Here is a 14,409-nt window from a genome sequence, read left to right on the forward strand (position 1 = left end):
ACTCTGAGGCTTATTCTAAAAGGTACCCAACAGCAAGTTCAATCTTTTTTGAATATTCCCAGTTCTTTGGCAAAGCTTGGTTAAATCTTTTCTGAAAGTGAGTAGAATGTACTTCCCCATCCAGCATAAACTTAGGGAATTGCCTGGATAATCCTGAATTGGCACCCCATTGTAAATCCTTCATTACTTCATTAGTTAATAGTATGTTAGGAGAAGTCACCCTCTTATTTACCTTGTCCTGAATAAGTTTAAATTTTTCTATAGCCCATCCATACCTTCTCTGGTATTATTGAGTTAAAACAGGAGATATGTTCTCGGAGGTTACTTTCATGGAAACTTTTCGGTGAAGTATTTCCTCTATGTGTTCCTCCAGATTACTTATATTTATTAAGTCTGAAGTTGCTAGTTTCTCTTTAAAGTTTCTTTCAACATTATCTACTCGAGTGTTAACACTTGCAATTTGTGACTGGACTATTGCTATGAACTTATCCTGCCTTTCAACACCATCTTTCAAAGTATACAATCTCTGCCTTACAGCATCAAATGTAACATGACATTCATTTTGAAATGATCCTTACTTCTCACTAAGTTCAGATTCTACATTATTACATTTATCTTCAATATCAAATTCTAACTTCTTTGTCAAATCCTGAAATTGCTCATTCTGTCTCTGGCTAAAATCAGTGAACAGCTGATTTACATAACTGCTTAAAGAACATTTACATGACTGCTTAAAGAACATGTTAGTTCAGGTTTCAAATTTATTTTAAAATTTTCTACTTTAGTAGTTAAAGCATCAAATACAGTTTTAAAATTTCCCATGCCCTCACATAAATGGCTAAATTCCTTACATTGTTCGTCTACTTTAGCACTGAACAAGCCCTAAGTTTCATTCTGAACATACAATGTATTATTTAGTTGAGTATTCATTGAAGCTAATTTAAGACTTTGAGCATTTAAAGCTTTACTTGGATCATCCAGTCTAGAATTTAAAGTTTCATTTAACTGTAAACTCTTGGCTTCTATTAGTTTCAATTAATGTTTCACAAATGCATCAAGAAGTAAACATAATAAACAAAACTAGATTGCATAATTAATAATAGAAATATTGAATGTGCCAAATAATTGGTAAATTCAAAACTTTCTAAGAGAAAAAAAATTGAACTGTACATTCAGAGCAATTATCAGATGTAACATTGAAAATAAAGTAATTCCTTTTCATAAATTGTCGCTTGAAATATAACATGTTATGTATAAAATTATATGATTTTTTTCAGAAAAGCAGCTGAGATAATTCTGACCTCTCCAAAATTCGAAAAAAAATTACTGGTGTTGAAACTACTGTAGAGGAAAAGTATTGCTAGAGGAGGATGTTCCTTTACAGAGTGTCTTTGTTATCTTGTATTTCCAAAACAGTACAAATAATTATGAAAACTAAGCTAATAAAAAACTTAAATAAATAAAACCTTCACTGTAATGAACAATTCAGTTTTGGGTCCACATGAGGTACACAGTCAGTTGTAATACAGCAGTTTACTAAAGTTGTACTGAAAGCAATAGAAAAGGGCAAGAATGCAACAGGCTTTTTTAGGATATTCAACACAGTTGAGCTTGAAATTTTTCAACACAAATTAGAACTATCTATTAGGAATAAGGAGTATGGCACAGAAATGGTTTAAATTATACTTGGAAAACTGGGTACAAAGATTTGAAATCTCATAAATTTCTAAAAGACTAGCAGTGCAACACTTATCAGGTCTGAAAAAGGTAAAAATTACTACTTGCTGATGACAGCACCAAGATGATTATAAAGAAAAATTCAACTCAGCTAACAGAAAAATCCAATGAATCTCTCAGAGATGTCCACAGCTAGTCATTAAAGAAACTGATAACTTTAAATGTGTAAAAGGGAAACATTGTAAACTTCCAACTAAATAACAATCCAGTGATACTGCACTGAACATAAACAATGATGCAGTAGGTTGTGTAGCTGATATCAAATTCTTTGGAATGTGTTTAGATTGTCAATTGAAATGGACAGAATATGTGGGAATTTTGGCAAAAAGGCTATTCTCAGCATGTTATGCCCTGTGAATCCTTGTACTGCTTTGCAGTATTTCATTCCTGAATGTAACCTATGTTGGATATGTGCATTCAGTCAACAGTTATGGGATAATGTTTTGGGGAATAAGTGCTGGTAACATTCAGACTACTGTCAAGACACAGAAAAGAGCTATACAAATAGTAACAGATAGTAGTAACATGTACACTGTAAGGTGGTATTCATAAGCCTAGAAATTCTTACAGTTCGGTGTGAATAAATCTGCCACAACATAATGTATATAAGAACAAAACTTAATCTCTACACCACAAACAGAACAATGCAGAACCATGGAACTACATTCAGACAGTGTTTGCATCTAAATAGAAGAAACGAATGAAAAACTTGCAATGGTGTACTCTGTCATGGAATAAAATTGTTCAACAGATTTCCACAAGAAATAAAAGATGCAAATGATCACCATACCTATAGCCAAAGTCTAAAAAATATTTATTAAATAATAGCTACTACACTGTACATGAATATTTAAATTAAATATAGACTGTAACTTACTGTTCATGAATATTGTACTATGCAGTAATTTTTGAATAGAATAGAATGAAATAGAAGTTCATTGCCTCATAACATACAATCACAAGTCATTGACTTAATTTACAGGAGACTCATCACTACTTCTCTGACAGTATCTTAAATGTGATATGGTGTACTGGATATGTAATTAATGTTGTATTTGTGGTCTTCAGTCCTGGGACTGGTTTGATGCAGCTCTCCATGCTACTCTATCCTGTGCAAGCCTCTTCATCTCCCAGTACTCACTGCAACCTACATCCTTCTGAATCTGCTTAGTGTATTCATCTCTTGGTCTCTCTCTATGATTTTTACCCTCCACGCTGCCCTACAGTACTAAATTGGTGATCCCTTGATGCCTCAGAACATGTCCTACCAACCGATCCCTTCTTCTAGTCAAGTTGTGCCACAAACTCCTCTTCTCCCCAATTCTATTCAATACCCCCTCATTAGTTATGTGTTCTAACCATCTAATCTTCAGCATTCTTCTGTAGCACCACAATTCAAAAGTTGCTATTCTCCTTTTGTCCAAACTATTTATTGTCCATGTTTCACTTCCATACATGGCTTCACTCCATACAAATACTTTCAGAAACGACTTCCTGGCACTTAAATCTGTACTGGATGTTAACAAATTTCTCTTCTTTAGAAAGACTTTCCTTGCCATTGCCAGTCTACATTTTATGTCCTCTCTACTTCGACCATCATCAGGAATTAATATACAACTAAAAATTTTTTCTTAAAATGTAACAAACTTTCAAAAATTTACTGTCATAAGCACATGCTCTCTCCTGCTCAAATTTTCAAGTTGTCCTTCATGAATTCTTCTACTGAAGAGTAACATTTCTGCACAAGTTTCTCATATAAGGGTACTTCAGTGTTTCTAAATCTAAACAGAGCAATTCTCTTCCTTTTACTTTGTTAGAAATTTTCATAGCCTCATACTGTGCAGTTTGAGCATAAAGGTGTAAACAGTGGGTGGGAAGATTAAAATTATGTTGATTTCTGGAGTTGTAATCATGTTGAAAATGATTTGCTACAAGTACATCAGGTTGAGTGAGGGAATACATAATATACTTAGATGTTTTAGGAATGAATGACATGATTTTCTTCACCCTCATTGTACATATTTCTAACGACTGTTTTCTGAAGTTCTAATATTTGACACATATTTCTGAGTTTCCACAAAATACAGTTCTGTACCTTAGTACTGATTCAGAGTAACTGACCTATACTACTTTTCTTGCATTAATACTGGTGGCATTGTACAACATCCTTGCTTCAAATGCTAGGCTATTTAATTTATTTGCATATGTGAGCCCCATGACAGAATTTCATCTAGTTGCATTTCAGACAGCACAGTTCCTGCAAATTTCCTTTTTTGTGACTGATTTGAATATCATTTAATATTGCTTGTTTCATTTTAAACTGCATTAACTAATTCTTTGCCATTTTTAATTTTAACCTATATAAATAAGTCCAAGTATCTAATTTTTCTAAGTATTTAATAAAGGATGAAGAATTTGGTCTGTACTTTTACTTTCAATGATTACCAATGTGTTGTCTGCAAATAAAACTGAGTGACACTCAATGTTATATGGTGTTAGAAAAGTAGTACCAAGTATAAGAGCTGTAAATACCAAAAGAGAAATGTTTATTTTAATAAGAAATATTGTACAAACATTTGATGACATCCATACAATGTATACTGTTCTACAGATGAATAAATAAATAAAGCCACACATCTGACTTCATCTGCCACAGGTTGCAGTCATGTAGGTGTGAGTTGCATTTGCTTGATTTGTGTGTGTGTGTGTGTGTGTGTGTGTGTGTGTGTGTGTGTGTGTGTGTGTGTGTATGTGTGCATGGGCACATACGCTCACATGGCTGTGTGTGTGTCTCAGTCATCTATTTTTGATGAAGGCCTTGGCCAAGAGCTGATATTGTGACATTCTTTTTGTTGTGTCTATCTGTGACTATGTGGTAAGTAGCAACTATCCTTCTCATAAAATTGTTGTAAGTAAATAAATTAGTTAGTGGTATCAGAAGTACCTTTCACCATGCACTCTAAGGTAGCAAACACAGAATGATATAGATGTAGATTGCTTCTATAGCCAGAAAGAGCTCTTTGAAAAATAATAATTAGGGATCAGAGAATGTAGCATCTATTTTTGGCAAAATTCTCATCAATTTTTTGCAAAATTCACATCTATTTTTGTTGAAATTTGCTTCCATTTTCTTTTTAAATGATTAGCTGAAGAAATTTAATCAGTTGTCATGCTACATGACTGAAGACAAACAAATTATTAGTTCTTTGAAATTAACTGTTAAAAAAAAGTGCTGATTGGGAACTTTTTGACTGGAATGCTTACTTTTCCAAAAACTTCAACACATTTTTCTTCCAGAATGACCTTTATTTTCTTCATTTGTCTGTATTCGAGCTTTCAGAGTTGATTGTTCTACTGAGTTAAATGAATATGTCTATTATATAAGATGTTTCTGAACATTATTTATTTTTTCCTGCACAGTCTGAAGATCAAAAAATCTGCATACTAATACTTTTGACCTTTCATGGGCATTCATAGATCTATGACCCATGCTTGGCAACAATACAGATAGAACTGACTAGGGACTGAGCATTGTACTAGAACTGAGGGTACAGCAATTCAATTTTAACATTAGGCAAAGAATTGAGGCGCCATATAAAAATGTTACTGACTTTGTTTTCCAATCACTATAGCCCAAAGGGTGGGCACTGTAGGCTATTATCACACATGGCCTTGTGTATAAACAGAAAAAAAGTTTGACTGCCACAGGGGAAGGAGCAGATTGAAGAAACATACAGTGCCTCCATGACAGTGGGCAGCAGCCAACAGGGAACTGACACACAGTCACAGAGATTGCTTTTCTCTTCTGGTGTTGTAAGGCTCATAATTGAAATCCATTATGGATCAGGATTAGTCACTTCACTTATTTCAAAATAAGAAAAGAAAACAATCAATGCACAACACAAAGCACTTGGGGATGGCTTCCGTGCAATTGTTTGTTGAAGTCAGCAGTTTATGGTTAACGATGTAGTTCACCCCCAACCTCTAGCGGTATTCGATACAACTTCAGAAATATTCACCACATAGTTTGTCACAATAAAATTGTCTGCATTATACTATTTTTTGAGATTTAAGCAACAAACAAAGGCAGATATGTCTTTCTTACACTATAGTGCTCGGTCCCATGGCTGAAGACTGAATCACATTATGTAACATGCATCATAAACAGACCACTCAACCATCCACAACTGCATGGAACTAGATCATTGAGCACATTTTACATTTTTCTGTTCATACATTTTGTTTCGCAAGTAGGTTCCCCTCATTATCTTTCCAAATTCGGCTTCACCAGATGATGCACAATGGCAGAAACTGACTATATTTTTGATAGTGTATGCAGAAAATTGAGCTATGTTGAACTATCTCTGATAAATAGCTGATTTGGATACAATTTGCTGTGAAACAGTGTCTATTAAGTAATTTTGCATTTTTGCAATTTGAGGCAGAATTCACATCTATTTGTCATTTATCGCAAAATCTGAATCTTTCCGGTCATTAATAATAATCTATCAACACCTATAATAACAGTTACTACTGCGCATTGCGACCATAATAGCCTTGTAACCAGTGAACCAATTCTAATAACAATGTACCACTAATCTGTGTTGTAACCATAAGTAATTAATTATGTTTTATAAGGAACCATAGTAGCATTATAACCAGTGAAACAATTCTAATAACAATGTACCAATAATTTACATTGTTAACCATACGTTGCTGACTTCAGCAAACAATTGTAACCATAAGTAATTAATGACATTTTATAATGATAGAAAAAGTATTGTCCCAAACACTGTTCAGCATCTTAATGTGCATTCTCAGCACCCACAAGATATCATGAACAAACAAATAAACAAAAATAAATATGGCAGTCACAAATGTGTGTTTGTATAACTGACAGAAGCCTGATAAATGTCGTTTAGCTTAGTGTTCTTAGTGACATCAAAATCTTGTGGATGTGGTACGATAGCATTAAACTGCTTCTGATTTGTGAAATCATTACTTTGTTTGATGAGAAGAATGATTTTTAAACAACATTGTGTTTCTCACACTAAATCAGTTACTTCAAAACTGAACTTTTCTGTATTATATGTTACCAAAATTTATTTATATGATTCCTCATACCTCAGGCCTCATTGGATCAGCAATGCCCATCATTGCAAGAAGTGTCAGATTTGAAAATATGGTTTCTTCCTTATCCCAGTCAGGCTGCTCTAAAATAAATGACTGATTGACCTTTGCATATTTTTGGACAAAATCGCGGTATGCAATAGCAATTACTCGTAGACCTTCTTCTGTCATAGGATCTACTACTTCTGACATATACTTCTGTTTGGATTCACTGTTAAACTCAATCAATTTTCCACCATAGCCACAATAGAACTGGCACCTGAAGGTAAAGGTACACATATGGCCAAATGTCATTAACTCTAGTATTCATACATCACACACAAAATAATCAATTGAATTTAAAATTTATAATGTACTGCACAAGGCTCTTATAAGGTACCAAATAGTGCTGAGGCTAAAGTAACATTATGTAGATGCTGATTATGAGCATGTACCCTACCAAAACACAAAACACTGTGGTGTTTCAGTACAGCAGTCTGACATTATCTTCCACTACCATCATTAATAATGACAATAAACAAACTTATGTTCATCAGTGGATAGATCTTAATGGCTTCATCCTCATAGAAGAGGACATAAATCATGTGGGTTCCATACTTAATGTGCCATTGCTACCTGATTCCTTCATTCATTTATTAATCACAATCCATAAAAACTATGTTGAAGGAGAACTTTCTTGGATGTGGAATAAACTTAAGTACACAATAACAAAAGACAAGCAAATCATAGAAACTTAAAACATATACTGTATTGCAATAAACTACTAATATTCTGTTTACAAGAGAATATCCCTGAGTGTCAGCAAACAGTCTTGACAAAACTTGGTGGGTGAGTAGAGAGGCCATGTTTGTTTGTGCTAAATTTTGCTTGAGGACTTAAACACATATCAAAAGGTTGGTGTTCTAAGTTTAGAGGGAACACCTTTAAAAGGATGATACTCAAAAAATATGTTTCTCATATTTAAAAAAATGGTTCAAATGGCTCTGAGCACTATGGGACTTAACTGCTGATGTCATCAGTCATCTAGAACTTAGAAATACTTAAACCTAACTAACCTAAGGACATCACACACATCCACGCCTGAGGCAGGATTCGAACCTGCGAACGTAGCGGTCGCGCGGTTCCAGACTGAACCACTCTGGCCGGCTCTCATATAAAACCTGATATCTAATGAATGTTCTTAAAAACTCTATAATAAACTTTTATAATAAACTGTAATTTTGCAAAATACCCCACTACACTTAAGTAATATCGAAATATGAAAAGTTTTGTTACAACATAAATGAAAGATAGTTTCAAGCCACATACATTCTTGTGTACCAAAGTTTGGTTTCTGAAATATCATTTTTGGAAAATAAGCTGTACCTTATGTGAAGTTGGAGTATTTTCAATTTACCTAATTAACATACCTAAACACTCATTACTATTCAAATTATTTTACTTTGCCTGAATTTGTTTTAAGTTTTTAACTGTTATTTTATATTTTACACTCATGTTTCTTTTCCTTTTTTACCATTTCACATACATGTATTTCATTAATTGAAAATAATAGTACCTCATTATTATAATTGAAAGTACTTTCAATAATGATCATCTATATGGAAATGCTTCAAACATAATGTTTTTTAAACCATGCATGTAAAATGAATCAAATTCCTTCATGTAATATACACAATGGAGGAGATAATATAAAACAAAATTTAGCTGGATTTTGAATTGATTCTCTAAATATTTAAGTACATTGATAAGCCTTGCAGAGAAAATTGGTTACATAGAAATGACTGCAACTTGAGTATGTAGTTTCACAAGTGGAGATTGACATCATAGTCATTCAACGGAACTATATCTAAAAGTCCTCTCACACATTTTAATCATAACAATAAGTTACTAATTTACTTACTATTTTCAATAAATGAAATACATGTTTGTGAAATGGTAAAAAAAATGTAAAATGTAGAATAACAATTTAAAACATAAAACAAATATGAGTGAAATACATATTGCACTATTTTGTCCTCTCTGCAAACCAAGCAAGTTTAATCAAGCTAGTTTATTGACACTTGAGAATGTTCCCTTTTTAGTTATATTCATGCCTATGGCATTTAAACTGAATGAAGTAAATGACAGAAAAATCTACCACTTGGAAAAAAGCTGTTGCCTAATCAATTGTACTAAATAGCAACTGCATATCTCCAGTTGATAATTTAATATTTACTTGCTCATATATTTATTTTTCAAAGCAAGTAATTATCTACATCTATAATACTCAATTCTGTTTACAGTATATTATTACCTATTGTGCAGCTTTACAAAAAAATGCTGCCACTTGGCATGTAGCTAAGAGAACTTTCAAATTCTTGGATCTAGACATTCAGATACTTGGTAGAAAGAGTGGCTAGTGAGATTTTTTTTAAATTTTTCTTTTGCACTTGGGACTCATTATTACTTGGTTTATGGAGTACCTCTACATTAGCACATTTATCTCCATCCTGAACACCTGACAAGGAGTAAAAGTTACTTGAAAATTAATTTAAAGTCTTTTATTGTGATTCTGTAAATCACAGTTCAGCTGAAACTGATTTTCATTACTAATTACAAGAAATATTAAAGAGTAAATGTGTTGAGAGGTGAGCAGAAGAATTGCAAAATTCCTAAATTCCTTTGCAAAATATTTTGGGTATTTACTTTGCACAACATTTTTGTTGCACACTTATGCTGAATAAACATTTTATTTATTTTAGGTGCACTGCCTCAGAATGTAATTTCAGGAGCCAACAGTGAGTGAACTTATACAAAATAAGCCAACATGTTTGTCTATAACTCAATACAGTGAGAGATGCCCCTAATGTCTTGAAACTCTGAACTAAGCTTTTAGGTGAGGTTATCTGTGTGTTGACTACATTGTAACTTGTTATCCTACTGAAGCCCAGTAATTTTACACTACATTTTCGTTTAGTGTATGACCACTAATGTCCATTTCTGGTGCTAACAGGGTATTGTTGGTATGAAAATGCATAATCAACTTCTACATCTATACACCACAAGCCATCGTGCAGTGTGTGAAAGAGAGTATTTTGTGTAGCACTGTCACTTCCTCTATTTCATGTTACAGTCACAAATGGTTCACAGGAAGAATGATTGAGACTATGCCTCTGTGTGGGCTCAGATCTCTGTAATTTTATCTTTATGCTCTCCCCATAATATATACACTGGAGCAAGCAAAATACATGCTGACCCATCTAGGATCATATGTTCTTGGAACTTTAACAGTGAACCACATTGTGGTACAAAATATAACAATGAACCACACTGTGATATAAATTACCTCTCTAGTCTCATCTGCCACTGGAGTGGTTCATCATCTGTAATAAATGTTAAATAACATGTTGGGGGAACTGATTAATGTCTGCAGCTTTCTGCTACAATATTTCAGCATACAGTCTTCTGGCTATTTTCACATGATTATTGACAGGAAAGATACTGAACTCATGTATTTAAGTCCCTGCTGTCACATAAATGATGTATCCAGTTGGCATTGAGCATTTGGTGATTGTCTGCAAGTCTATGAGCTTCATTGCACACCCTCCATGGCTAAAGCTGGTTTCATCAATATCAATGAAGCCAGCTTTCACCACACAGCACAAAGACTTGCAGAGAAACAGCACATTCACAATGCCAACTAGACACATCACACATATGCGAGCCTGATCTTAAATACATGAGGTCACTGCCTTTCCTGTCGGTATTTACCTGGAGGTCTTCAACAACCTTTCATGCCTGTTAAATTTACCTGCAACAAAACTTGCTTCTTTCCTTTTGATCTTCTTTATTTCCTCTATGAATCGTATCAGGTATGGATTCCGTACAGATGAGCAGTAATCTAATATTGATTGAATGCATATTCCTAAATATTTTATTGATAGTGACTGCTTCCAGTGATTTTTTCTGCACTTGTGTAATCATTCAGCTGAGTGAGGTAGTTTTGGATGCTCACATCAGTTTTTCATTGCAAGAGAAATGATGGAACAACTTGAACAATTGTGCTGCATCAAATTTTGCCGGAAACGGGGCAACAGCCAGGTAAAAACCATTCAAAAGATTTGGACTGGCGATGACGCTATGGGCACCACACAGATTAAGGAATGGTACAACCAGATTAAAGACAGCTGCAAATTGGTAGAGAGTCAGCCATCAACATGCTGAAATGCCCAGATCATTGCCAAAGTGAATGCTTTGATGATGTGGGACTATCAGAGAAATTGTGGAAAAAGTGAGCATCAGCAGTTTTTGGCATGTTCTACTGTGACCAAAGATTTGGCTATGAATAAGAGTGTTGATGAAATTCATGCCAAATTTGCTGGCAGTGGACCAAAACCAACTTCGTGTTAAAGTCTCACTGGACATGTTGCGCTCCACAGACAGTGACCCCAACTTCATGAACACTGTAATCACTGGTGATGAATATTGGGTGTATGCATATGGCCCAGAAATGAAATTGCAGTTGCCACAATGGAAGCATCCCTTTTTATCAACACCAAAGAAAGACTGACAAGTGTGCAGCAACATCAAAGTGTTGCTGACTGCTGTCTTTGACTCCTGTTGTGAGGTACACAATGAGTATGAGCCATAGTGTCAGTCACCCAGGATTGCTATGGGGATGTTCTCCATTGCCTACACAAAGCTGTATGTTGCAAGAGACTGGACTTGTAGTCAATACGAAATTGGCGCCTCCATCACAACAAGGTCTGGCACATTCCTCACACTTGATGCAGACTTTTTTGGCAAAAAACCTGATTCCTGTGTTTCAACATGCTCCTTAATGGAATTTCAGGTAAGAGAGGACAGTATGGCAGCAACAACAGCTGAGCTAACCTCTGGAAGAGGCCTTTTTGGCATGCTTCCAATATTGGCAGCACTGCTGGGACAAGTCTGTGGAGAAACATTGGAAATACTCTGGTGGCAACACTCCAGGTACGCCAATTTCTTTTTTTCTGGTCAAAGATCAGATACTTTTCTAATAGACCTTGTACATATGTTGTGAAAAGTGGTTGACGTATAATATTCATAATATTCTATTGAGTTATGCCCCATGATACTTTTATGTCTGAAGACTTCTGTCAATCTAGAATGATATGGTGTCCTCTGTTTGTTCAAAATTCTTCAATGCAAGTATGCAGTTGGTCCTATATTCAATTCATTCATATTTTGTTCATTAGGTGGTAGTGTAGAATTGTATCAAACACATTACGGAAGTCAAGAAACATGGCAGCTAACTGGGTAGTCATATCTACTGCTCTTGGGAGCTCAAGGATGAACAGAGCATGCTGGATTTCACACAAGTGTTGCATTTGAAACCCATGTTGATACCCACAGAAGAAATTTTCAGTCTCCAGAACTCTCTTAATAAACAAATATTTTCCAAAATCTTGCAATAGACTGATGTCAGAGATGTAGGTCTATAGTTTTCACTTCTGTTCAGTTACATTGTTACACAGCAGGTGTGAATATTGAATAGTGAATAGTGTTTTATTTGTCTCATAACATTCAATTTCTAATCATATGATTAGTGTACAGGGGACATGCTAAAAAAATGGATAGCACAAGTTGGGCCTAATTGGTACAAAGAATTTAAACATTAATATAAACTTTTATTTTTCTTTCCTCCCTTTTGTGAAGGACAGCTACATTTACACACAAGACTATATGTAAATTTATCCTGCTCAAATGTTCAGTTCATCCTTCATGAACCTCCTCAACACTGTAGTAGCAGCATTTGACAAGTATATCATATAGCTTTGTTTTCAGTGTCTATAGGTTCATACTCAGAACATTCTTTCCTTTTAGCTTGTTATGAATCTTCATTGCCATATAGTGAGGAGACTGAGCATATAGGTTTAATCGATGAGTGGGAAGCATAAAATTGTCTTTGTTTCTCATGTTATAAGTGTGATTGAAACAGTTTTTCTTGAATAACTCTAAATTGCTATGTAGAAAGATGATAATATCATAAATGTATAAGGAGGGAACTGTTAATAACTGTTATTTTTCAAATAGTGGGCAACATGGTGTCTTTGGATGGGCAGTACACATGTTCCTTATTATTCTTTTCTGTAACTTTAGTATGCGCAATATATTGCTTGAATTTTCCAAAAAAATAATACCATACCTTACAACTGATTGAAAGTAGCTTTGGTATGCAGTTTTCCTTGTATTCATGTCTGTTGCATCAGCTAATATTTGCATAGCAAATGCAAAGCTACATGATTTGTTTAACAGGTAGTCAACATGTTTACTGCAATTTCAATTTTTTTCTAGGTTTAACCCTAAAAACTTCACAGAGTCCACTTCTTCTATATCCTAATTTTTATGAGTTATTTTAATTTATTGGGGCTTTGATTGTTTTGTTCTGGATTGGACCATGTGGGTTTTGGGCATGTTCAATCTTAATCCATTCCCTTGGAACCATGTTTTTTATGTAGAGAGGGATGTTTTCTGGCTCCTGGTTTTCAATTAATACAGATTTGTCATCTGCAAATAAAATCGATGGGGCATTTATATTGTTTGGTACACAGATTCTTCCCATCTTTTATCTTTTATCTACTCCCATAAATAACAATATTGTTTCATTAATTTTATCCTATTTTCAGTAAATTTATCTGCTAGGATGTAACGCCTACATAAATATGTCTAGTTTCTATTTAGAATGAATTTGATTGGAATTTATTATTCAGATTATTATTTTGGCTTTAGTGATTCAAATAGTGTGGTAAGTTTTCATAAGGATACTGTTAATTACAAGATTCAGCTATTTAAAATTAGCATTACAGGTCATTACATGCAAAGAGCTATGAACTAACATATACATTTGAGAAAAGTGTCCTACACAATTTGGAAGTTAAGCATTCCAACCATCCACTAATGTATTTTCATCATACCAGAAAGATGGACACTGGAGAGCAGCTACAAATGAAACAGCCTACAAGGAAATAGAACTGGTAAAGAGTACAATCAGGAAGAAATGCATTTCATTTTTTTGGACATCTAATCAGAACACCAGAGAACAGAATCATCAGGAGAATAATGGAAAAATTGTGGAATAGTAAGTACAACATTAAGTGGATTACAGAAATCAAGGAAGATATGGATGAGCTACAGATTATGTGGGAAGACCTACGAAATAAAACTGACAAAAGCAGGAAACTCACAGACAAGCAAACCAGACTGCAAGCAAGAATCAACAAACAGACAATAGAAAGGGCAATTTCCGATGAAGAAAGTAGGTTAAGATCCAAGAGAATGAGGAAGTACTGATCTGACAGAAAATTGAAAAATTCTGTGTATAAAGTTGGCTATAGTGGTCCAATGAAGGACACGAAATATAAATAATAATAATAAAATAAATAATAATGTATTTTCAAGTACCTAAAACTAATTATCTTCCTCAATAATTAAACACTGAAGTGCATAAAAAGCCTCATTTTTCATTGCTGATTTCACCAGAATTACTGTTAGATTCTGAACTTTGACTACATACTTTTGTTA

At 34.2% G+C, this 14,409-nt stretch overlaps 1 protein-coding gene across 1 annotated transcript in view; it reads right to left on the minus strand.

Annotated features, from left to right (window-relative positions):
- Positions 1–14,409, minus strand: part of LOC126267838 (plasma membrane calcium-transporting ATPase 4-like) — a 125,826-nt gene that overhangs the window by 81,149 nt on the left and 30,268 nt on the right. Inside the window, exon 6 of the mRNA XM_049973143.1 lies at positions 6,862–7,126. Within this exon, the coding sequence (XP_049829100.1) occupies positions 6,862–7,126 (265 nt within the window). The remainder of the gene's footprint in view (positions 1–6,861; positions 7,127–14,409) is intronic.

This window comes from Schistocerca gregaria, chromosome 4 (assembly GCF_023897955.1).
Source record: "Schistocerca gregaria isolate iqSchGreg1 chromosome 4, iqSchGreg1.2, whole genome shotgun sequence".
NCBI classification, from domain to species: Eukaryota; Metazoa; Arthropoda; class Insecta; order Orthoptera; family Acrididae; genus Schistocerca; species Schistocerca gregaria.